This window comes from Notolepis coatsorum, assembly GCF_963971535.1.
Source record: "Notolepis coatsorum genome assembly, chromosome: 18".
Classification (NCBI taxonomy): Eukaryota; Metazoa; Chordata; class Actinopteri; order Aulopiformes; family Paralepididae; genus Notolepis; species Notolepis coatsorum.
The window spans coordinates 82638667-82665081 of record NC_140182.1 but is presented as its reverse complement, the minus strand read 5'-3'; the positions used below and the strand labels follow the sequence as shown (position 1 = coordinate 82665081).

Sequence of the window (26415 nt, the reverse complement as noted above, 5' to 3'; positions counted from 1 at the left end):
ACCAGACCTACACCATCAAATTAAAGTCAGTCATTTTACATATTTGCAGAGGAGAAACACACACACACACACACACACACACACACACACACACACACACACACACACACACACACACACACACACACACACACACACACACACACACACACACACACACACACACACACACACACACATAAACAATACAAATAAAAATCACATATTATGGGGTAACATTCTCTGCTTCCATTTTTTCTACAGATGTCAAGAAAGGCTGCCAAATTGCATAAAATCTCCAAACAGACCCCTGGAGAGATTGTATTATCTCCTATCTTGATTACATTGCATAATCTCTTAGATCCAACAGGAGTGTGTAGGAGGGAGAAGGTTATACCTATATCCTACGTAAAAATCTGATGTAAGGGGAAGCAATCGGGATGTGGGACTACAAAGTGCAAAGTAGTCGTAGACATCTTTAAAAACGAGATCTAGGGATACCAATTGTGCTTACCGGTCGCTCAAAGGACGCAAAACGATCGTCTCCGTAGATGGACCTGCGATGGCGAGATCCCACTCGAGCCAGATGCCAATATTGACGGGGTAAACATGTGTGGTTCTTGAGTATCGGAGCAGAAAGGGAAAGACCACGGAGAGCAAATTATTTCCTAAACTGGTTCCAGATTCGTACAACTGTGCAACAATTGGGTTAATGGTATAATAAAAGATGGCTTTCACCGATGGGAATTCGGAGCACAATAGAGCTGGTAAAGAAACGGAACATGGCGAGCCCGCAGGATGCATTCTCCAAGATTAGCCATTTAGGGGTATCGTTGTTTGTGTCACTCATCCCGTACGTCAATGCCCCAACGTTGGCTGTCCTATAATAGTATAAAGTGGTGGAGTGCCGCACCACCCTGGAGACGAGGCCTCCGCAGTGTACGTTTCTGTATCCTTTTCCCCCCCAGATAGTCGTGTGGTGGAACCCGAGAGGTCAATTATGCGCGTGGTCAGATCTTCACGGTCGATACAGATTTATTGTTAAAGAGTTTGCCAGTACAGCAATGCAAATTCAGGTTTAGTGAGTTGGATGGAAGTCTTGTCTCTCTGGCCATGAGAAGTCGAGTCCCTTCCTCGGTTCTGTGAGCTTTGCTCCTTGAGCTTCCTTCCACTCAGGGAGAGGGGCGGCAAATTCCAACATTTAATATCCTGTTTCAGACATTCTAGCAAGGGCGGGCAGTTCGCTTTGTAGAGGTATTTCCCAGATATTTATCCCAGATGATTTAAAAATGGGTCAAATTATCGGAGATGTTCTTGGCAGCTACAGTTTACGTTCTGTACACCGCCACAATGGACTTGCAATTAAACAAAAGTGCTTTAAGTGCATACTTTCAGCTTTAATTTGAGGGTATTGACATCCAAATCAGGTGAACAGTGTAGGAATTGTGTGCCCCCCCCTTTTTTTTAAGGAACCAAAAGTTGTTGGACAAACTAACGATCATAAATCAAATTGTCACTTAATACTTTGTTGCAAATCCTTTGCAGTCAATGACAGCCTGAAGTCTGGAACCTGCTGGATTTCTTGAGGCATTTGTCCTTCAGTTTTGCACAACATTCCATTTCTTTGCTTTCAAAAAACTCTGAAGCGTGAAGCGCAGTCCAATGAGTTCTGAAGCATTTGGCTGAATATGAGCAGATACTATTGCCAGAAACGTCAGAATTAATCCTGTTGCGGCCGGGTAGCGCAGTGGACTAATGCCCCTTTTCCACTGCATGGTACCTACTCGACTCTACCCTACTCTACTGGCTTTAGGTACCTGGTACTTCGTTCCTTTTCCATTGCAGGTACTAAGTACTCAGTTTGTCTCCGTGTGGGGAGGCGGGGCCGCTGGTGATCAGCATGAGAGCTCCAGCATAGCTATGTCCGTGAGCTTGGTAGCCCCTTTCGTGACTGTGATGCACCGAGTGAATCCACAGTCACTTGCTCCTCAATAGGAAACCAACCTAGATTTACCCTGAAGGACTGGTTCTGGCCGAACCGTTCGTTATACAAGTATCACAGAGACATCTCAAAGGTATTCACAGTTGCACGAGGGTTTCGGACAGAGATATACGGGATGGTTTGAAGGCTCGGCGTTGCTAATAAACATTTTAAATATTTTTTTTATAAACTGTTCAAAACGGCATTATTTCCGGCGTTGGGTGCATGATGCACATGTGCTGTGATCACACCAGGCAGCCAACGCCGGAAATAATGCAGTGTTGAGCAGTTTATAAAAAATATTTAAAATGTTTATTAGCAACGCCAAGCTTTCAAACCATCCCGTATCTCTGTCCGAAACCCTCGTGCAACTGTGAGTACCTTTGAAATGTCTGTGATACTTGTATAACGAACGGTTCGGCCAGAACCAGTCCTTCATGGTAAATCTAGGTTGGTTTCCTATTGAGGAGCAAGTGACTGTGGATTCACTCGGTGCATCACAGTCACAAAAGGGGCTATGAGCTTGGCAAGCCAGAGTAAAACACAGTTTTCAATCAATCAATCAATAACAACATTAACCAGACTCTCGTTGTGTCTATTCCGCTAACGCTAACATTACCTCTCATTGTGTCTATTCTACAAGCTTTAACGTTACCTAGGCTCTCGTGTCTATCTGCTAACGTTAGCATTAGGCTAACTAACGTTACCACTCACGTCCCTAACCCAAACAACAAGCGTAATTAATCAGCGATCTTTTTGTCAGACTAAACTCTCTGCTCTGTGGCAAATTGTGTTGATGTCGGTTTTGTTTCATCAGTAAATGAGGCAAATACACAGTGACCGTATCCTTTTTTGTTTATTGCACTTGTTTCCTGCTGCAAACATATAATGACATCCTACGCGAGCCATTCAAGATGGCGGCTTTCTGTTTTCTCTCCAACAAGTGACGCGTCTCTCTTCTGACCAATCAGTGGTCTGCAGTTTTTCACGTGACTTTTCTGGTACCAGTTCTACTCGCTTGGCACGCGCTAAGAACCTCGACAGAGCAGGGACTAAAAAAGTACCCAAAAAGTACCTGGTACCACTTTGGCAATGGAAAACCGAAAATGCCGAGTAGAGTAGAGTAGAGTCGAGTAGGTACCATGCAGTGGAAAAGGGTTATACGTGTCTGTCTACCACCACAGAGCCAGTGGGATCGAATCCAGCTGTGGTGCTTCCGGGTTGGCCGACCGTCCATACTAACACAATTGGCAGTGTTAGCGGGTGGGAAACCCGTTGAGGGTGGGTCTTGGTCATTGTAAACAGCGACTCCTACAGTTCGGTCGGGGCGCCTGCACAGCAAGGGAAGGATCTAGGAGAGGTAGTGTGATCCTTCCACACGTTACACTCTCCCAGTGAGAGTCCGCGCTGCCAGGTGAAAAGAAGCGGTGGGCTGGGTACACATGTGTCGGAGGAAGCATGTGATAGTCTCCGCCCTCCCGGACCGACGGTAGGGGGTAGAGTGCGCAACGACCAGGAAGGGGATTGGGAATTGGCATAACGACTAACATTGGGATGGGAGAAAAATCGGAAAAAGATCATTAAAAAAAAGACATTAAAAATGAATGAATCCTGTTGCTTTTGTCAGCAGTCACATAATCAATAAATACAAGGGAACCAGTTCCATTGGCAGCCATACATGCCCACGCCATAACACTACCACCACCATGCTTCACTAATGAGGTGGTATGCTTTGAATCATGAGCAGTTCCTTTCCTTCTCCATCCTCTTCTCTTCCCATCATTCTGGTACAAGTTGATCTTTGTCTCATCTGTCCATTGGATGTTGGCTAACTGTAATCTGGTCTTCCTGTTTTTGAGGCTCACCAGTGGTTTTCATCTTGTGGTGAACCCTCTGTATTCACTGGTGAAATACTCTCTTGTTAGTTGATTTTGACATAGATACGCCTACCTCCTGGACAGTGTTCTTGATCTGGCCAACTGTTTTTCTTCACCAGGAAAATAATTCTCCTGGCATCCACCACAGTTGTTTTGTGCGGTCTTCCAGGTCTTTTGGTGTTGCTAATCAGTGCATTCTTTCTTTTTTAAGAATGTACCAACCGGTTTATTTGACCTAATGATGCCTTGGCTTTCTTCACCGATAGTGACTCTTTGGACCTCATGAGAGTTGACAGCAACAGATTCCAAATGAAAATACCACACTTGAAATTAACTTTAAAGATCTTTTATCTGCCCCTTGTAAATTAAATAATGAGGCAATAACACACAACTGGCCATGGAACAGCTGAGCAGTCAATTCCTTTTGGTCCCTTAAAAAGGAGGAGGCACATATAGAAATTGTTGTAATTCCTACGTCCACCTGTTTTTGATGTACATACCCTTTAATTAAAGCTGAAAGCCTGCACTTAAAGCACATCTTGATTGTTTAATTTCAAATCCATGTACAGATTTATGGACCTGGTAGGTAATACATTATTTTAACAGTATTGATCCTTCCACTCAGGGAGAGGGGCAGCAAATTCCAACATTTATTATCCTAATTATAGGATTAATTATAAAGACCTCTACAAAGCTAACTTCCTGCCTTTGCTAGAATGTCAGATATTTTAACTTATTTGTGTTGATTTTAAAAAGCCAGATTTCTTTAATGTGTCTAGTAGTCTAGGGAGGCTTGAGAGAGAATCCGACTATAATAGTAAATCATCTGCATAAAGCAATTTAATATTATTAGCTTGCTGTATAGCTTATGTTAACGGTTTGATAACGATGGCAAATAGGAGTGGAGACATCAGACACACCTGTCTGGTACCTCTTTGTATATTAAAGTAAACAGAGAGGTTGTTGTTGGTATGCACTGCTGCCATTGGAGAGGAATAGATCATTTGAATCCAAGATAAAAACGTTGGGCCAAAACAGAATCTTTTGAGAGTATAGAAAAGGTAGTCCCATTCCACCCAAACAAAAGCTTTTTCAGCATCAAGTGATAGTATAATCTTTGGTGTTGGTGGTTGGGTGGAGTGGCTATATAAAGAATATTTAGATGGCGCCTAATATTAACCTCTTAACTCATTCGGGGCCAAACATGTAATATTACGTGTTTCACCGCCAACGCTTGAGCGCTAAAAACACGTAATAATACGTTTTTTAGATCCTTTGATCTTTTTCCTTTGATCCCAATTCTAAACGATCATCGGGATCAGTCTAGCCGCCCCTGGCTTGTTTGCCTACGTTGGAATTGCAATGCCGATCGAATCTCACCAGGTGGCAGTATCGCCTACCTTTTGAAATCAGGATAGACAATGAATGAACTGGACTATCAAGACTCGCTCTGAGGGGGAGGAGGTCTAGCAAAGCAATCGCTACCAGATCTGCTCGCCTCAAAACCTATAGTGTCCCGTAAACACGTGTAATAATTACATATAAATGAGTAATCGCGATCACCGATGGGATCATTGTCTGTCTTGTCTTGTCCTGTCTTCTAGCATCCACATGTCTTTCTCTTGTTCCTGTAGTTTTCCATCAACTGTCTCGAGTCTCTTATTTATTTCTTCTCTGAGCTCGTCCTGACCCTTCTTTAATTCTTCCCTGAGTCTGTCGATGTTGTTCTGGATGTTCTTCGTGTTAGCTTGGATGCTAGTCTGTATGCTAGCTTGTAGCTCCGCTACCCAAGTGGGCATCTCTGCTCTGTCGCCCTGCGTCATGCTAGCTTGAATTACCTCCTGCGTCACCTCCTCGCGTCGATAACTTTCCTCCGGTGTTTGTACTTCTTCTGGGGTTGCTTTTCTTTAGCTTTTTCTCGTGTTCATCCTTTCTTTTCTCTTATATCCTTGAATTGTCACTTCTTATTTTGTTTTAGATAGTTTTACTTCCTTTTTTCAATATTCTTTGACCGGGAGCTCTTTTCTATGGCCGCTTACCCGAACATCTCAAACCGGAAGTCAATAAAAGTATTTCTATTCTATTCTAAGATAAAGATAAAGACAATATAAGATATGCTTTTCAGTTCTGTAGCTGATTGTGACCAATTGCTTTTAGTTTTTTGTATCAGTCCTGAGTGTATGTTCATTGTTGTGTTTGTTGCTTGATACACTACACTGACTAAAGGGTCAGGCTGTACCAGCTATCAGGGGGGACTATAGACACTAGGTATACTAGTGTCTAGGTGGACTACTGTCTGTTCAAAATAAAAAAATAAAAACCTAGCATTATGCGTTTGTTGCTTTTTTTCCTGTTGTACCGTTTTTTGCTAGACAGGAAGGTAGAGAAACTAACTGCATTCTGTTTTATGGCAATAACGTTCAGGTTTGTGGGATATTATCCCGAAAAATAAGAGAAATAAAAAATTAAATCTAGAAGTCAGCTTATTGACAGGGGCTGGCGTGAACTAGGAAGTGTAGTTTATTTTTTTATTCGAAAGCCCATCGAAAGTCATGGGTCTCCTGTCCTCATAAGACTACAAACAAAATGGCGTTGTCATTTCCTCGCGTCACTCTCAACATGACAATACAAATCGATCTAATAAAGACATCATCTATGAGAACACTGCTGCTTATCATCACACAACAATGCTTGCTAATGCATAATGTTAGCTAACTACAAAAATACAGTGCGCCTGCATTATAACTGTAATTTATTCATCATTAGTAGCAGCCAGTGTTGTAGTCGAGTCACTAAATCTAGAGTCTCGAGTCCCCAGTGTTCGAGTCCGAGTCACCAAAGAAGTGCCCGGGTCAAGTCTGATCGAGTCCTCATTACCCGAGTCCAAGTCATCAAGTGCCCGGGTCAAGTCTGATCGAGTCCTCATTACCCGAGTCCAAGTCATCAAGTGCCCGGGTCAAGTCTGATAGAGTCCTCATTACCCGAGTCCAAGTCATCAAGTGCCCGGGTCAAGTCTGATCGAGTCCTCATTACCCTAGTCCAAGTCATCAAGTGCCCGGGTCAAGTCTGATCGAGTCCTCATTACCCTAGTCCAAGTCATCAAGTGCCCGGGTCAAGTCTGATCGAGTCCTCATTACCCTAGTCCGAGTCCAAGTCATCAAGGTTGACTCCACTTCACTCAGTCAGTCACTCAGGCAGTCAAAGAGCTGACATACAAATAAAAGAAGGTCTACATTAAACATTACTTTGTGACACAATAGCCAAACAAATGCACTAGCCATCAATATCTTATGCCAAATGATTAGGGCCTATAGTATTACAATTTGTAAAACTGACTGAAACTCATGCCCACAGTACAGGCGGAGACTGAGATTGTGAAAATGATGATGCAGACACTCGCTTCCAAAACAAACGCCATGTGCAGCACACCGATTATTGTTTGTTGCATCTTCTGACACAATGGAGTAAACACTATATGCCCATAACGACGGGACTTGTAATTGACCATACTTGGTTCACCACATGGCAAAAACGCCCACCAGTGATGTGCTCGTTGTGAGTCATCAACACTACTCGGGAGAATGGCAATAAAAAACTGTGCATACCATTTTGTTAATTTGTCCGAAACAGCCCACAACACAGCCATGGAGTTATTCCCATTGTCTTTCTTGGGAAGTGGTTTATGTCCTTTGATAATCCATGACCAGCCAGTCCTTTGATACTTGCCAGCCTGTTCATGTCTGACTCGTTTGTCTTTTTTACATTTCACAGTTTGGCACGAACGGTTCAACTGTTATACCGTCCACCCCTCCTTGTGTAATGATGTGCTAAAATGTCCCCATGTTCATACAAGCTGTGCCTAGACTTTAAGATTTTCTGCTTTGTGCGTCTAGAAGTGATCAAATCTATATTTTTTTATAACTCTTTATTTTGGTGCATCTTTTCCAAAGTAACTTTTTTTTTTACATTTTTGCATGGACATTTTCCTTTTCTTTTCCAAAGTCACTTTTTCACATATACAATTTTTCTTTACAGTATGAATTCCACTTTTTCATAGACAATTTACAATTTTGTTTCAGTGGTTACGAAAATTTGCATAAACATTTTCCTTTTCTTTTCCAAAATCACCTCTTCACATTTTACAACAACCTTTTCTTTTCCTTATGGTATGATGTTTCGTTTTTGCATAGCCAATCTACTGATTTTTCTAGAATAAGACAACCACCACCACAAGACAAACAAGACTCACAGGACAGGGCATTGGTATATGAGGGATAGCCGTTTTCGTTCTTGCTTGGTCTGGTCCGTTTATGGTTCTGACATTAATTTCCCAGTTATTGCATATGTTAGCTGCCTCCCATACCCTACATTCTTCCCAACATTTAACATATAACATTTAACATGTTATTGAATTCGACCTCCAAGCGAGGGGGGAAACACCCGCTCCTCTTGGCATAAACCCCGTTGGTGTGCGAGGGAGAGCCTCTCGTTAGGGGGGGGCCCTGCGCTAAGGGTGTGTGACGAAGCGTCTATCCGAAACCCCTCCATCCCTTGGTCCAACGTTGGCTGCTAAAGAAAACCTACGCTAATAAAATGACCTTACCCCTCCCGGGCACTTAGTAAACATTGCCATGACCACAGAAACAAGAGGAGTCCTATGGCTTCTTTCTCATTGTTCTTGAAGGATGCGTGTACTCTCTGAGCCTCTCTCTCGCTCTCAGTGCAGCGGCCCCTCTGTCTGCCTGGTGCTGGTGCCGTCGGCTCGTCCCGTCTCTCGCGTTCTGAGGCGCCTGGGCCCCCGATTCCCTCCTTGCCTCCTTCCAGTACTTCTTTGAATCTTCATGTTGGAGTGTGGAGTCTGGAAGCGGGTTCCTTTTATCTTAAGTGCTTTTTTAATGCATGCTTCTCTCGGCACCAGCTCCTTGGTTGTATATTCATGTTCCGTGCTCTTCTCGTGACTTGTCGGCACGTTGTCATCTTGCCACATTTTATTTAAGCTAGCGACCACGTTAGCTTCGATGCCGGACTCCTCTGTGGTCTCATTGACATGAAAAGTTTTTTCCCTTCTTTTTCGGTCCTTCCCTTTCCTTCTTCCACTCATCTACCTTTTGATTTAGATATTTGTGTTCATTGAATTCTTGAAGTGGAAGAATTACACTTCGCCCGGGAGATCGGTCTTCTATGCGTCTGTGCCCTCTAACGTCACACCGGAAGTCCCTGATCAAATCTATTTTAAGTGTCATCCGAGAGTGAATGGCTATACATTATATCTAACTTTTAAATATCATATGCTTAAAGAGTTCAGTGCTAGCTCTCTTTTGCAGTGCGCAATAAGAGATTGTGACCTACCTCTTTAAGTATGCCTTCATTGATTCCCAGACCATTGAGGACGACATTCCCCATGTTTGATTATGGGCGAGAATTTTTTATGCAAATATCTAATCTTAAATATTTGTTCATTTCAAACTTAATTACAGTCTTTTATTGGAAATTACCTTTCACGACCCACCTGTAGTACCTTCATGGCCCACCAGTAGGCCACGTGGCCCACACTGCTCTGTCTCTTTGGTTATACTCTTGTCTCTTTCATTAGTCTCTCTGTCTCTTCCGTTATACTCTGTCTCTTCCATTATTCTCTATCCTCCATTATTCTCTATATGTCTCTTCCATTATTCTCTATATGTCTCTTCAGTTATTCTGTCTCTTCCATTATTCTCTATCTCCTTTCCATTATTCTATATCTCTTCTCCATTATTCTCTACCTCCTCCATTATTCTCTGTCTCTTCCATTATTCTCTATATTATGGATCTTCAGTTATTCTCTGTCTCTTCCATTATTCTGTCTCTTCCATTATTCTCTATATCAGGGGCGTTTTTAGGGTTAGAAAACATTGGGGGCTTCAGCCCAGGGGGGTGGAGGGGGGGGTCACCCCCCCCCCCCATTTTTTTTTTTAAGCACAGAAATACGCAATTTTAGATTAATTAGAGATGAATACTGAATAACTAGAATCATTAGAGGTTCTCAAAGTGAGGTCCAGGTCCATGAGAGGGATATGGGCAGTCCCTAGAAAATTCAAAGTTAACAGGACCAAATCATCAGTTTCTTATTTATTTATTTATTTAGCCAGATAAAACATTGATCTGGTCCAAGAAGCCCCAACAGGAGTACAAATATACATATATACACATATATATACATATAATATATATACATATACTGTACATACATACACATATACACCAATAACAAAATAAAAACACAGTTAATTGTAGATACACAATCAGGTTTAAGCACTATAAAAATGCAGCAGGTGAGTTCACCTGTCTTCAACCAAAATGGAAGGAGAGTGAAGTACTGTACACAGAGAACATGAAAATATACAATACATTCACCAAACACTACACAAGACAACCAATGATGCAGACTGATGAAAATATACATTTTCTCCCATTTTCCCAAATCAGTCAACATGGAGAATCACAACAAAAAATTATCTTGCCAGATCCAGCTAGGCAAAGAGATAATGTCTAGTATTTTCTGTTTACATTTTTTCAAAAAAAAAATTGTGTTACTGTAATTTTAACCTGTACTGGATACAGTATTTTATGTTTGTCTGATATTTGCTGAGCTTACAGTGTTATGCACATAGTAGCATGAAAACTGGGACATGTATTGTTGTGATTCTCCATGTTGAAATGTTGACTGATTTGGTTATATGGAGAGAAAATGTAATTTTTTTCATCAGTCTGCATCATTGATTTGGGTATATGTAGATAAATAAATTATATTTTCATCAGTCTACAGCATTGGTCTTGTGTAGTGTTTGGTGAATTTATTGTATATTTGCACATTATCTGCGTACTTCACTTACAGTACTCTAATCACTGAGAAGTAGAATTGCTAAATGTGTTTTAGGTTAAGCACAGCAGTGTGTGTAACTGGTTCAAACAGAATTAAGTCATTATGTAACGTGTGTTTCATATGGTAACAAAATTAGTGTATGGTTTTGACAAGTGTTTAATTTAGCAAAGGATCTGAGGTGTTCTGATAATTGTGTGTGTGGTTGTGCTAATTGTGTGTTTTGAAACACCGGGCCCCGTTTTCAAAATCATGCTTAGGCAATCGAAAAAAAACTATTGTGTGTTTCATTATATACATATGTTTCAGTCTTCTCATTAAAAAAATATTCGATTTTTGGGTCTTTTCCTGCCTTTGGTCCGCTTTGCATTCACATCACAAATGAACCGCAGCAGGGTTCACTTGCAAGAGTGAATGAGCTTTCACACCACCCCAAACCAACCGGACTATCCGAGGTTCGATTAAAGCTTATTATAGGACACTGGACATGGGTATGGATGGCTCCAGGTGCTGCTGCGTTAAAGTGCACATCTTCAATATCTGTACTATTTAAAAGCACAGTGCAGGACACACTCAAAGGTTATCGCACATCAGAGATGGCAGTGGACATGTATGACAGGACAAAGGCCATATGTAATGGCCTTTGGATTGAGGAACATACTACCAGCCAAAGGAGGAAGCAGAAAAGGATGGACGAGTATGTAGTTGAGTCATCTTGTGGCACAAGCTCAGACCTCAGCTCAGGAGATCAGCTGAGACAGAGACTGTTCTATCCAGTCGTCGACAGAATGCTGCAAGAGCTTGAGAGCAGGTTCTCATGAGTTGGATAACAATTTATGAGAGGCATACAGGCATGTTATCCAGCCTCAGACCAGTTTCTCTCAGTGGAATTGCTGCAACCCCTCGCCACACATTACAATATCCAACTATTGCCAGAGGAGATCACAGTTGCAAAGTGTTTCCTGGTCAGGACAGGCAGAGATGCAGTCCCTACTATCCAAAGTGTCTTTTCCCTCCTGGATGATAATAATAATAATAATGCATTTGATTTATAAGGCGCCTTTCAGGACACTAAAAAAAAAGTCCACAAATCGGTGAATGAAAGAATTATAGGATCAAATGAAAACTACTTACTAAAAATGTTTAAAAGTACTAAAAACCAACAAAAAATACCAAACACTAACAAACATTCAGCACAGACAATGGGGATGCTGACATAAAAAAAAAAAAAAAAGTAAAAAAAAAAAAAAATTTTTTTTTTTTTTTTAGATCCGGGGCTAGGAGAAAAACATCCGGGGCTAAAGCCCCGGAAGCCCAGGGCTAACGACGCCACTGCTCTATATGTCTCTTCAGTTATTCTGTTTCTTCCATTATTCTCTATCTCCATTATTCTCTATCTCCTCCATTATTCTCTCCATTATTCTCTATATGTCTCTTCCATTATTCTCTATCTCCATTATTCTCTATCTCCTCCATTATTCTCTCCATTATTCTCTATATGTCTCTTCCATTCTCTATCTCCATTATTCTCTATCTCCTCCATTATTCTCTCCATTAGTCTCTATATGTCTCTTCCATTATTCTCCATGTTTATTCCATTATTCTCTGTCTTACATTATACTCTGTGTCTCTTACATTATACTCTGTGTCTCTTACATTATACTCTGTCTCTTACATTATACTCTGTGTCTTACATTATTCTGTGTCTCTTACATTATTCTGTGTCTCTTACATTATACTCGGTGTCTCTTACATTATACCCTGTGTCTTACATTATTCTGTCTCTTACATTATTCTGTGTCTCTTACATTATACTCTGTGTCTTACATTATACTCTGTCTTACATTATACTCTGTGTCTCTTACATTATACCCTGTGCCTTACATTATTCTGTGTCTCTTACATTATACTCTGTGTCTTACATTATACTCTGTGTCTTACATTATTCTGTGTCTCTTACATTATTCTGTGTCTCTTACATTATACTCTGTCTTACATTATACTGTCTCTTACATTATTCTGTGTCTCTTACATTATTCTGTGTCTCTTACATTATACTCTGTGTCTTACATTATACTCTGTCTTACATTATACTCTGTGTCTTACATTATACTCTGTGTCTCTTACATTATTCTGTGTCTCTTACATTATACTCTGTCTTACATTATACTCTGTGTCTCTTACATTATTATGTGTCTTACATTATACTCTGTGTCTCTTACATTATACTCTGTCTTACATTATACTCTGTCTTACATTATACTCTGTGTCTTACATTATACTCTGTCTTACATTATACTCTGTGTCTTACATTATACTCTGTCTTACATTATACTCTGTCTCTCTTACATTATACTCTGTCTCTCTTACATTATACTCTGTGTCTTACATTATTCTGTGTCTCTTACATTATACTCTGTGTCTTACATTATACTGTGTCTCTTACATTATACTCTGTCTCTTACATTATACTCTGTGTCTTACATTATTCTGTGTCTCTTACATTATACTCTGTCTCTTACATTATACTCTGTGTCTTACATTATTCTGTGTCTCTTACATTATACTCTGTCTCTTACATTATACTCTGTGTCTTACATTATTCTGTGTCTCTTACATTATACTCTGTGTCTCTTACAATATTCTCTCTGTCTCTTACATTATTCTCTGTGTCTCTTACAATATTCTCTCTGTCTCTTACATTATTCTCTGTGTCTCTTACAATATTCTCTCTGTCTCTTACATTATTCTCTGTGTCTCTCTATAGATTCCTCAAGGCCATCTGCACATTGCCCAGGTACCACAAGGAGAAGAGGTGCAGATCACACAGGACAGTGAAGTAAGTATGTGTGTTTAAGAGAGAGGGAGAGAGAGAGAGAGAGAGAGAGAGAGAGATGAGAGAGTGACGAACAATCTCTCATCTTGTCAGTCTGTCTGTCCGTCTGTCTGTCCGTCTGTCTGTCTGTCCGTCTGTCTGTCTGTCTGTCCTGCGTGTCTCCGTCCCTGTGGACCGGCCACTCTGGATCATCAAAAGACATGCTAGTATTAGTTTGTCAGTGTTAAAGTCATTAGGGAGCGTTTAGCTCCAGCAGATGTTCCATATTATATGTCCTGGCCAATACATCTGTGTGCTTATGCAGGGGGGTTATTACATTTGTTTCCACATCATGCCCAGATGTCTCATGTCCCTCACCAGACGGCACCAAACGCTGAACGCATTGGACCGGCCTGCCAGTGTAAATCCAAGAGAACTCTGACTCAACTTGGAAGAATCCGTTTCCTCGGCAACATTGTTAATAATTTGGGATGTGGGGGGAGAGAGAGATTTATTTCTAGGCTCCAGTATGTGCACACCCATGCACACTAGGGATGGACATCGATTTTATAATATTCTAATGGTTGTAAAATTATATAAAAAAAATTATAATAATAATTTAAAAAATATTATCGTTTTGTCTCCAAAAATATAGTTTCCCTTGTTTTTACCGGCACCTACACTGTTAGTGTATTGAGAATGGACCCTACGGCATGCAGGGTACAGCTCGCTAGCTAGCCAGGTAGCATAACAGTCTGTTAACAGCTGGGAGAACAGAAAAGAAAGATTAAGAAAGAGAGACCGGAGAGGTTACATGGTAGCAATGTTTTGTACGTTTGCCATGTTGTTTTTACCAAGTTCACACATTTCAAGGATCAGTGATGTAATGTTCAGAATTAGCTTGGTCCGACTCTCAAATATCTAGCTGTTAGCAATGACGGCAGCCAGCCAGCCAGCTAACTCTTGTTTGATTATCTCACGTTCACTAATAAGTAAAAACAAACCATACGTTAACGTGGAAGCTCAGACATTTCAAGCATCAACGATCTAACTTTCTGAATTAATGCTTTTGTTCCTGGAAATAACGTTAGCCTGCTGCAACTCCTAATTATCTAGCTGTTTGAAATGACAGCAGCCAGCCAGCTCGCTTGTTTGATTATCTCACGTTCGCTTTTAAGTAAAAACATTATCATATGTTAACGTGGGGGGGGGGGGGGGGGGGGGGTCGGTCGATTAGTATAAAAATTGTTCCCAGTGACTACCGAATAGAAATGTGGGGAGTTTTGCCCTTCCCTAACACACACTTCCTGCACGATTTGCGCCACATATGCAGAGGACACAACGTGCAACGGGGGAGCCGACACCTCTGCAAAGTGCTTCCTCGCTCACTTCCTATTCCTAGAGAGTGAGAGAGTGAGAGAGTGAGAGTGAGTGAGTGAGTGAGTGAGTGAGTGAGTGAGTGAGTGAGAGAGAGACTCTTCCTGCTCTTTGTGATCGAGGCCAGAGAAGTGTTTTTTTTCTCTCTCCCTTCTTCTCTCCTTCCCACTCAATGATATTGTTTGTTTTTTGGAGTTCAAAGCTGAGCAACAAAAAAAAACTTTTCTGCCGACTGCCACTCTCTCGTGGTGAGTTTTGGTTCGGAGCTGGCCCCTCTCTCGTGGTGAGTTTTGGTTCGGAGCTGGCCCCTCTCTCGTGGTGAGTTTTGGTTCGGAGCTGGCCCCTCTCTCGTGGTGAGTTTTGGTTCGGAGCTGGCCCCTCTCTCGTGGTGAGTTTTGGTTCGGAGCTGGCCCCTCTCTCGTGGTGAGTTTTGGTTCGGAGCTGGCCCCTCTCTCATGGTGAGTTTTGGTTAGGAGCTGGCCCCTCTCTCGTGGTGAGTTTTGGTTCGGAGCTGGCCCCTCTCTCATGGTGAGTTTTGGTTCGGAGCTGGCCCCTCTCTCATGGTGAGTTTTGGTTCGGAGCTGGCCCCTCTCTCATCAAAGCCGCCTGTTCTCTGCATGCTCGCCAGGGGGAAACGAGGAACTCACGCCATGCTGCCTAGCTGGCAGCTCAGACAGCAGGAGGGTACATCTCTTGTCAGCAGGAGGGTACATCTATGTCAGCAGGAGGGTACATCTGTCAGCAGGAGGGTACATCTGTCAGCAGGAGGGTACATCTGTCAGCAGGAGGGTACATCTGTCAGCAGGAGGGTACATCTGTCAGCAGGAGGGTACATCTGGCAGCAGGAGGGTACATCTGGCAGCAGGAGGGTACATCTGGCAGCAGGAGGGTACATCTGTCAGCAGGAGGGGTACATCTGGCAGCAGGAGGGTACATCTGGCAGCAGGAGGGTACATCTGGCAGCAGGAGGGTACATCTGGCAGCAGGAGGGTACATCTCTTGTCAGCAGGAGGGGTACATCTGTCAGCAGGAGGGTACATCTCTGGCGTTTCGTCAACTAGTATCGAATTTGAGTATGGCCTGGCCTTGATATGGCTAGGAATGACAGAATCGTTGACATGAATTGTTGACTTGACGACGTCCAAGGACATTGCATCCACGCCCTCCGATCCCCCTGTAATCAAGTGTGTAAACAGTCCTCTGTCAAACCATGCATGGTCAAGCTCCGTCATAATGAATGTTTGTGGATGATGGTATTACATTTTTGTATATACCTTTATGTTACCCAGGGTAGATTTGCTGAACATGTACAATGAAATAATGTAGATAAAAACATTAAAAAAAATCCCTATGGCTGTTTTTTATTTATTTTATTTTTTAATCTTTTTTTTCCCTCCTTTTTTCCGATTTTTCTCCCATCCCACTGTTAGTCGTTATGCCAATTCCCAACCCCCTTCCTGGTTGTTGCGCTCCCCTCCCACCCCCCCCCTACTGTTGGTGCGGGAGGCATGAATATTAAAGACAACCAACTTGTGTTCAGCTTTTCGTTCAGCGTTTCTCTGATTGGCCACACGGCCACGTGACCGCCCTAGCACACGCCCTTTTCCGCTGAGAGACGCGGCAGAAGCGCTGGTCGAACCAACGTGCTGCTCGAACCAGTTCAGACAGAGGTGTTTATTTATATTAATAAACATATCTACTAGAAACACTGGTGTTCTGTTGTGTGACTGTACTAAACTCTTCCACCACATGACCGACATTTGACATACAGTACACCTCCTATCTATGTTGGGATTATGTTTGGTCATGACAAAACAATAAAAATCGCTACTGTTAGTAATGCTGCCACCACCCACTTCAATGACAGAGCTCTCATATTTGCGAATGCATAAACTATATCTTAAATTATGGCGATGATGACCGACATTTGACATACAGTACACCTCCTATCTATGTTGGGATTATGTTTGGTCATGACAAAACAATAAAAATCGCTACTGTTAGTAATGCTGCCACCACCCACTTCAATGACAGAGCTCTCATATTTGCGAATGCATAAACTATATCTTAAATTATGGCGATGTGTCTAATATGGCTGTCGCAAAGTCATTGATAAGCGACAGCCATATTAGACACATAGCCATAATTTAAGATATAGTTTATGCATTCGCAAAATATGAGAGCTCTGTCATTGAAGGGCTTCCTACAACAGAGCACCGCCGCTGCTGCTGCTGAAGCTGGATCAAGCCGCGGGCGGCGCACGGAAGCCGGGGAAAAACCACCGCGTCGCCCCGCTGGCGCTTCAGCAGCCTCCACCGGCGAAATAACATATAACGTTACAGCGTACAGTTCCACACTGATGTACAGTGAGTGTTTAATATGGCTGTCGCGAAGTCATTGATAAGCGACAGCCATATTAGACACATAGCCATAATTTAAGATATAGTTTATGCATTCGCAAAATATGAGAGCTCTGTCATTGAAGGGCTTCAACAGAGCGCGGCCGCTGCTGCTGCTGCTGGAGCTGAAGTGATGTACAGTGACGAGTGAATCTGGTAGTTGGTTGTTAAAAACGCGAAACATAATAACGTTACGCTTTCTAGTTCAGCGCATTTCATAACTGTATGGGCTTTGTTTATACTTCAGAGGTGATGTACAGTGACGAGTGAATCTGGTAGTTGGTTGTTAAAAACGCGAAACATAATAATCAGTCAGCAGCGCTCCACTGCTACCGCAGCTGAACACAAGTTGGTTGGTACAGCAGCTTAAGTTGGTTTGTAGTGGTACACAAGTTGGTTGCCCGCGCTGCCGCTAGCTCCTTGGGTTTCATTTGGGACGTGGGAGGGGCTGCCGCTTGCTTGCGCGTGGGGGCGGGGGGTCGCGGCCAATCAGAGAAAAGCCGAACACAAGTTGGTTGCCTTTAATATTCACGCGTCCGGGAGGCCGGAGACTGTCGCATGTTAATATTTGTTAGATAGTGCGGCTGTATTATTTCCCATGCTGTGTGAAAAAACTACAGTTTTGTCAGAGGGGAGTGGCTACAGTAAGTACTTTCGGTCCAAATCCATTCCGAATAAGAGACAACGGACCCCGTACTTTGTTGGCGGTGTGACATTGTCACATTTCATTGAGCTGTGACCAACACAACACAAAGATTCAGTGTCCTCTGATGACATCACCAGAGGACACGTTCAAACTCATTATACCGTAAAACTCTATTTAAAAGTAGAGTCCCAATTAAACGGCAAGTTTAATCGGGACATGTTTTGACAAATAAAGGCTGGTCTCAATTAGAAGCCATGTCTAGAATGATATGCTTGCTAGTATATCATTTTAGTTAACGACAACTGTAATTTACTCACCGTTAGAAGCGACGCATAATGTAAAACTTGAGTGACACTTTGTGGGAACAACATCTCTCTATTTTCCCCAACTGCTTTCTCCATACCTGAGGTTAGTGCTAGCAGAGCCATTTATTACCAGAATGTGGCCAGGTTGGAAAGCCACTGACACTCTAGAACTCTTTTTCTTATATTTTCTTTGTTATAAACCTCGCTGTCCAAACTGGTGATAAATGGCTCTGGGTGATAGAGTGGGAACACGCTGTCTCTCAGAGCGAGATCGAATCGGTGATAGAGTGGGAACGCGCTGTCTCTCAGAGCGAGATCAAATCATTCGTAATTGATATGTTATTCAATAGCCTCATCTTTATAACATGCGCACAACAACCAGGTAGGGGAGGAGGGGAATTGGCATAACGACTAAATTGGGATGGGGAGAAAAATAGAAAAAAATCTGGCGGAGAAAAAGAGGATTAAAAAAAGATTACAGAGATTTTAATAAATCTGCGTACCTCTTTAAATATATATGTCTCTGTGTTTCATGTTTGGATATGAACATAATTAATAATGTTATATTCTCTCTCTCTCTCTCTCTCTCTCTCTCTCTCTCTCTCTCTCTCTCTCTCTCTCTCTTTTTCAGGGAAACCTCCAGATTCACCAGGTCCATGTTGGTCAGGATGGACAGGTAAGGACAGGAAACACACACACACACTGGTGAATTGTCCAGCTTCAGTAACTAACTTTAGTTAAAATTTGACATATATATTTTCATTTTATTTCAACTAGTAAGACACTGGGGTTACCCTCATTTACAGAGACGACGAGCTTACAAAACAAGACACAGATTATCAGCAATTTAGTCGCAAATATAGTCACAATAAATAAGAATAAATAAAAAAATAAATCTGCTAAAACAGTTACAAGTCGACACACAGTGGTTGGAGATATTTATTTTTATTTTTTTGAATTATCTTTTTTCCCCTTCTTTTTCCGCTTTTCTCCCCTCCCAATGTTAGTCGTTATGCCAATTGGTCGTTGCGCACTCTACCCCCTACCGTCGGTCTGGGAGGGCGGAGACTATCAGTATCACATGCTTCCTCCGACACATGTGTACCCAGCCCACCACTTCTTTTCACCTGGCAGCGCGGACTCTCACTGAGAGAATGTAACGTGTGGAAGGTCACACTACCTCCCTCCAGATCCTTCCCTCGCTGTGCAGGCGCCCCGACCGAACTGTAGGAGTCGCTGTTTACAACGACCCGGACCCACCCACCGGCTTCCCTCCCGCTGACGCTGCCAATTGAGCCTGTATGACGGCCGGCCAAGCCGGAAGCAACGCTGACAGCCGGATTCGATACCAGTGTCTCTCGCGTTGGTGACGAGCGCTTAGTCCGCTGCGCCACCCAGCTGCCTGGAGATCATACTTTTAAATGCAGCAAGAGAAAGAAGAACCTTCAGCTTCAGAGTCAGTTGGAGGGCGTTCCAGGTGTTTGAAGCATCAAAGGAAAAAGCAGTTGTTCCTAGTTCAGAGCAAACTGGAGGAACCCTAAGAACTAACCAGTCATTTGAATGTGTAGAATAGGTTCCAAGATTCCATTCCTACAGTGATGTGATGTAAGAGGGAAGTTTAACAATAAGAACTTGAAAAATAAACACTTTAATTCCAGATATATATATACACACACACACGCACGCACGCACACACACACACACACACACACACACACACACACACACACACACACACACACACACACACACACTTTGTTTTCACACACTGGAGTTTTCTCCTCCAAACTGTGTGCCACTCGTTTTTGAAGCACCGCTTTTTCGGGGCACTCTCAGTTGAAAAGGTTTCAACCAACGCCAATGTCACCTTCTTGTCGACGGACCAATCAAATCGACCGAGGGGGAGGATTTACAAATCGGAGGTATCTGAAGAGGAATCGACAGCGAAACAAACCAATTGATAATGGAGAAGAAGCAGTTTCTGACAAACCTTGTTTGTACGACCAGGTCTTAACGCGACCGAGATATGGATGCTAACGGCAGTAGTAACTTACGTAAATTATGTAACATAATGTAACATTAGCTGAGGTAGCGGCGGCAATCAGTGGTATCGCTCGTTGCGCCCTGTGCACTTTCCATTCTCTATGTACAAACTCCACGCCTCACGTTTTGAAAGCAAGAAAAAGGCATCCAATGTGATCACAGCCTAATCCTCACACACTCAAACAAACAAACAAACAAACAGATCGAACTCAGGCCACATGCATAAACTTTACTTGGAAGTATTATGCTAATGACAAAAAAATCTAAATTGTTCCAGACTGAAAAAGCTGTTCCCTGTCTTGTCATGTCAGCACTTATCATAATTATGTGTATGAACTGCGAATGACTTCGTCAGCGAGTCACAAACTGAGGATAAATATGTTTGTGGTTCTTTCTTCCTTTATAATAGTCTGTGTCGTTAGTCCTCGTGCCAGGTTGACATTGTGGTTGCCGTGATCAGATCTCGGGTCGTATTCGAGTCATGCGTCTGGTTCATAGCCTCTGGTGTGCTGTCAGACCAGGGCTGAGCTGGCCACCTCTCCTGCTCATACATCCAGACATGGATGGTAAAAAAATGGTAATTGGTGCATTTATATAACGGCTTTTATCCAAAGCGCTTTACAATTTGTTCCTCACATAATTTTTACACATTCACACACTGACGGCGGAGGCCATGCAAGGTGCAAACCTGCTCATCGGGAGCAATTAGGGGTTAAGTGTCTTGCTCAAGGATACCTCGACACGCTGCTCGGGAGGAGCGGGAATCTTTCCGGGAACCTTCCAATTAACAGATGACCGCTCTACCTCCTGAGCCACTGTTGCCCCAATGCTTATTAGTGCTGTCGACTTTTACCCCCAAATTGAATTTGAACGAATTCAAATTAATTCAAATTCTAATTAATTCAGACTTTTATACGTAATCAGAATCCTCTTTATCATGGGCCCCCGCAGCCCCCCTCCCCCAGCTGCCCCCTGAAATGTAGGTGTCATAGCAGCATGGGGGAGGGGAGGTACAGGTATCGGCAGGGTAATAGTAGAAAGACATAAATATAGGCTATAATATATGAGAAAAATAAACCGTGTAAGCAAAGGTGCAGATGAGTGTCTGTATGCCCTATTGGTTATATTATACGTTACAATAAATATAGCCAATAAATAATTTTAATCTGAATATATACTATGATTAAGAGTAAAAGTAAACAGTATACACACACAAGGTGCAGTATACACAAGGTACCCTAACTAGCATGACATACGTCATACGTTGTAGTCCGTGCAGGTTACAGTGGTTAAAAGTCAGACAAGCTCATAGAACCTTACGTTCCTAATGAAGGTAGAAGAAAGAGTTGCTGCTGAGCGATTTTCAATAGTTTATTGACCAATTTGGTGAATTAAAAATTCTTAAGGGTTTAATTTAAAATCCATCTGGAGGGGATCTTTAATGTCATCCGTTTGGATAGCTTTAGCCTAGTTCGCGCACCGCCCGCTCCGAGGGGGAGAAACCCCCCCTCCCCCAAGAGAGAAAGAGAGAGAGAACATCAGCTGATAAAATGATAGATGCATAAAATATTATTCACAATGATGGATTACACTCCTCCAGTGTCTTCCTACATAATATGGTTCGGATGATTTGTAGTTTTTGACTTGCACAACTCCCGCACCTGGCAAGAGACAAGACACATTACTTTCATCGTGATTACATTAATCTAGGAGGGGACGCTGGGAAGCCGATTGTGAAACGAAGGCGAATGTGCTAACTGCTCTCTCGATTTTCAAATTCAAACGTTGTTTACAGTTGGAGTGTTTAACACTTTGATTACCAGCCATGCGGTGTGCCTTACCCCCGTTGAATGCCACCACACCCACTTCAATGATAGCGTTGTGAGCGCATAAACTATGTCCTAAATTATGGCTATGTGTCTAATCTGCCCGTCGCTTATCAATGACTTGTTTGCAGTCAACATTGTCGAAACGGATTGTTTTTTAATTGGTTCATTTCCGTTTTATACCATTTTTGAAAAACCCTCGTTTTCTTAAGTTTCAGGAAAATATAAAGATTCTGTGATAAACATCCTTTACTGGAATATTATTGATTCAGTGCTGGGTACTGGAAATATGTATTCAACGCTGTTGTGCGGCTCAGCAATGACTTGGATCTCTTCGGATGGCTTGCCGGAGAAGTAAAAAGGGGAAACTGGATTCCCCCCCCCCCCCCCCCCCCATGTATTTCATTCAGTCTAATCCAATGGGGTGCAGTACAACAGGGAGAGACGATAGGGGGCGGTATTTTCCCAATGGAGCTCAGAGAGAGTTTGCAGCACTAACGTGAGACTAGATTGATGAAATATGAATTCAAATCGCTAATAAAAAAGAAACGACAAAAATATTTGTCGTCGCTGGCATTCAACGGTCGGCATGAACTAACGACATATAGCGTCACTGGCACTCAAAGTGTTAACGTTCTACCAGGTCAAACGATTTGATTTTCAAACAAAACGCAGAGGCCCTCAAACGGCCCTGGCCCGGACAGTACTCCGTCATCTCCTCCTCCTTTCCTCACAGACCCCTCCTGCTAGCTCTGCCCCCGTCGCTCTCAGACCCACACGGACGCACGCACAGACACACTCACGCACGTACTGTATACACAGACACACGCGCACAGTCACACACACACATACTGTATACACAGACGCACGCATCGCAGGTTCACATTCGCCATGTCTTTCCTGTGTCTAGGTCTCTCTCGCTCTCTCTTTTCCTCTCCCTTTCGTCTTCATCCTCTTCTTCTTCTCCTCCTCGTCTTTGTTGGATGTTTTGAACAGAGGGTCCTTCCTGTTTCTCTGTTCTTGCCTGGGGGGATCAAAGGGAGTCTCTGGATCAAAGAGGAGCAGGCCTGTGTGACCATTACGGATCACAGATGGGCGCCGCAGACCGCCATATTATTTCATATTCATGATCTCACGGTGTCCGTCTAGGAGCAAGGCTTTAGGGGAGGAAGTGCTTTCTCACGCTCCCCCCGTCTGGGGGCTACGCTGTTTCGGGTTGAGTCCCATTAGAACAGATGCTTTTATATAAGCAGCACCTTGTTCACTGCTGTCTATCTCCCGAGAGCCAATGGGAGCGGGTTGTTGATATTTGCGAGCTATTGCTCGACCAGTCGGCACCTGTGCCCTTGGGCTTCAAGGATTTCAGGTTTTGCGGAGAAATTTGCCAACACACTGTCTACTCAAATCTAATGCTGGCACGTCACGCCCGTGGAACATACACAAGCTAGCTCTGAAAGCAGCGCGATGAGAAATAACCAAGCGGTTGTCGGCGAAGTCACTTTGACTTACCACAGCGATGCATCGCGTCTCTCGTACAGTGGAGTCCTGGCGCTGTGATTACAGTAAAGTACAGGAAGAAGGCGATTTCGCGCCGCTCTCTGTACTAGCGGCAGCAAGGCACAGCATGGCGGCTGTTCTAAACTTGAATATAAAAGTGCCCTGTCTGAGGCAAACTGACGGGTAACTAACTGGTAGCACACAGAAAAAAAATTTAATAGTATTTTTCCTGTACTTTAATGTAACCACAGCGCCAATAATCACCACCACGGTAAGCTATTAAACTCCTTTCAGACCCAAATGGAGAGCTAGCTTGCGTACGTTCCTTGAGTCTACATTCACAATGGCTCCCATTTGGTTCTTGCTGCTCTGTTGTTTTTTATGATGATGATGATGATGATGATTAATGTATTAATCATCCAACTCGCTCATATCTTCCAGAAGCCATAGACATTGCCCACCTGTGTGTTCGTGTGTGTGTGCAGTGTGTAAACTTTTTGTTCATCTCAAAATGTGTTTCTCAATTGATTGAGACAGTCCTCCCACAGAAGTGCTATTTTTTTTTCTCTCTCTCACACACACACACACACACACACACACACACACACACACACACACACACACACACACACACACACACAGACACAGACACAGACACACACACACAGACACACACAGACACACACACAATCTCTCTCTCTCTCGCTCTCTCTATCTCTTTCTCTCTCTCTCTCTCTCTCTCTCTCTCTCTCTCTCTCTCTCTCTCTCTCTCTCTCTCTCTCTCTCTCTCTCTCTCTCTCTCTCTCTCTCTCTCTCTCTCTCTCACACACACTCACTCACTTGTGTCCTCGCATGACTTATTCCCTGAGCCTGATGGCAGTCTGTCTCTCTCTTGGTTCTTGGCAGAGGTCTACGCCTGGTTCTGGTTCCGATTTTATACCATAACAGTTATTTAGTGTTCACAGAACACTGGGTTATCTGATTAGATACGTTATCAGAGGTGTTCTATAATTAATCATATGGAAATTATATAATCGCAGCCACCGCACACGTCCATATATAGCATGATAAATAGACGCAAAAGTGAAGCGTCTCCCCGTGGAACTGAACAAAGGCCTCTGTTCCCCCGGCAACCAAAGACCTCTCTATTTTCCCCTCCTTTTTAGCCCATAGCTTGATTGTGTGTAAAATGATAGGAGCCCAGTGCCAAAATAAACACACAATGACTTATTCTTATAACCTTGTGTTCCTGTTCCAGCTTTTCACACACACACACACACACACACACACACACACACACACACACACACACACACACACACACACACACACACACACACACACACACACACACACAGACACACAGACACACGCACACGCACACGCACACGCACATGCACATGCACATACAGATACACATACACACTACACTTATATATTCCCATGGAGTGAGTTGGGATTAGCTGTAGCTGGCTGTCGGTGTTGTTTAGTGAGAGCCTGGTGTATTTTTAAGCCGACCCTTAAAGCTAATGGAACCCAGAGAGGATATGATTTGGGACGATAGTAGCCTGGAGGTTGGAGAAGAGGCGCTTGTGACTGAGAGGCTGATGTTTTGAATCCTCATACCGGTACGGAAGAGTAAATGAGGGTAGTTCTCAGCAACGCTCGAGTTGCCTTAGGCCGAGACACTTAAAGGTATTTGTTTATTTATTCGTTTATTTGTCTGGGGCGATGCAAAATAAAAAATGATGGCAAGTTACAAGAACAAGATGTAGGATTTCTAACCAAGGCTCATTTGCAACCCCTTAGATTAGATCAGATTCAAATGTATTGTCATCATACAGCACAAGTACAGTACAAGGAAAATAACCAGAGTGCAAATGTAACAGTAAAGTGCAACAGTAATATACGATGCACAGGTGGTTAAACTGGGTACAAAATAAATTAGTACTACTGAGTGTAGTGCTAATCAGTTATATGTACATAGTTGTATTATATATAAATAGAGACGGTATGACTACTACTGGGCCAGCAGCAACCCCTGTCCCTGCTTATAAGTTATAGCTAGGCAAAATATTATTAGGAACATTTTGGTAATATCTGGTGAAAGGCTCTTTTCCTCGACAGCTACCTATAAGTCAAACTGAGGGGTAAATCTGGTCTCTGAGCGTCCCAGGCCCCCTGTAATCAACCCCCTCCAGAAGCTCAGGGTGGCCTGGATCACATTTATTCCGCCTGACAAGTCGTGTTCCTGGGGTTGTGGCAGAAAACGAACACCACCATCATGTTCCTCATCGAAAAGTACACCGTGACCATGATACGCCAAACTGCCTGGCAATCGGAGGCTGGGAAATATTATATTTTTTATTATTTTCTGAAAATTCCATCCTGAAGGTGTGGGAGCCTCTGGGATTCTATGGAAAACCTTTGTTGCGTAGCTCATTTCTCAGAAATAGACCTGTCTCAAACCCTGCCCCTTTTCTTGATCCTCCAATCACAACTGTCGCTTACCTCGGACAAACTTGGTTTGTCCGAGGTAAGCGACAGTTGTGATTGGAGGATCAAGAAAAGGGGCAGGGTTTGAGACAGGTCAATTGCCCACCCGCGACGTCTAACCCCAGCCGCTCCAGGGAAGATGTTCAGTGGCCAATCATACTGGGAGCTCCCAGGTCTATAACACACAGTATGCATGTACATGTGTAGATTGATACTTTCTTTTATTTGTCCAGTTTCGTGGGAAATATGTCTTTACCATGGTTGCTATCAACGAGACAACACCGTACAAACACCGTACAACAAGCACAAAAGACA

The 26415-nt window shown here is 43.0% G+C and overlaps 1 protein-coding gene across 4 annotated transcripts in view; it reads left to right on the top strand.

Moving 5' to 3' along the window:
• banp (BTG3 associated nuclear protein) overlaps positions 1-26415 on the top strand; it is a 186382-nt gene that overhangs the window by 82846 nt on the left and 77121 nt on the right. For all 4 annotated transcript variants that reach the window (XM_084334450.1, XM_084334448.1, XM_084334449.1 and 1 more), the window contains exons 10-11: positions 13464-13535; positions 18870-18914. In XM_084334450.1, coding sequence (XP_084190576.1) covers positions 13464-13535; positions 18870-18914 — 117 coding nt within the window. The remainder of the gene's footprint in view (positions 1-13463; positions 13536-18869; positions 18915-26415) is intronic.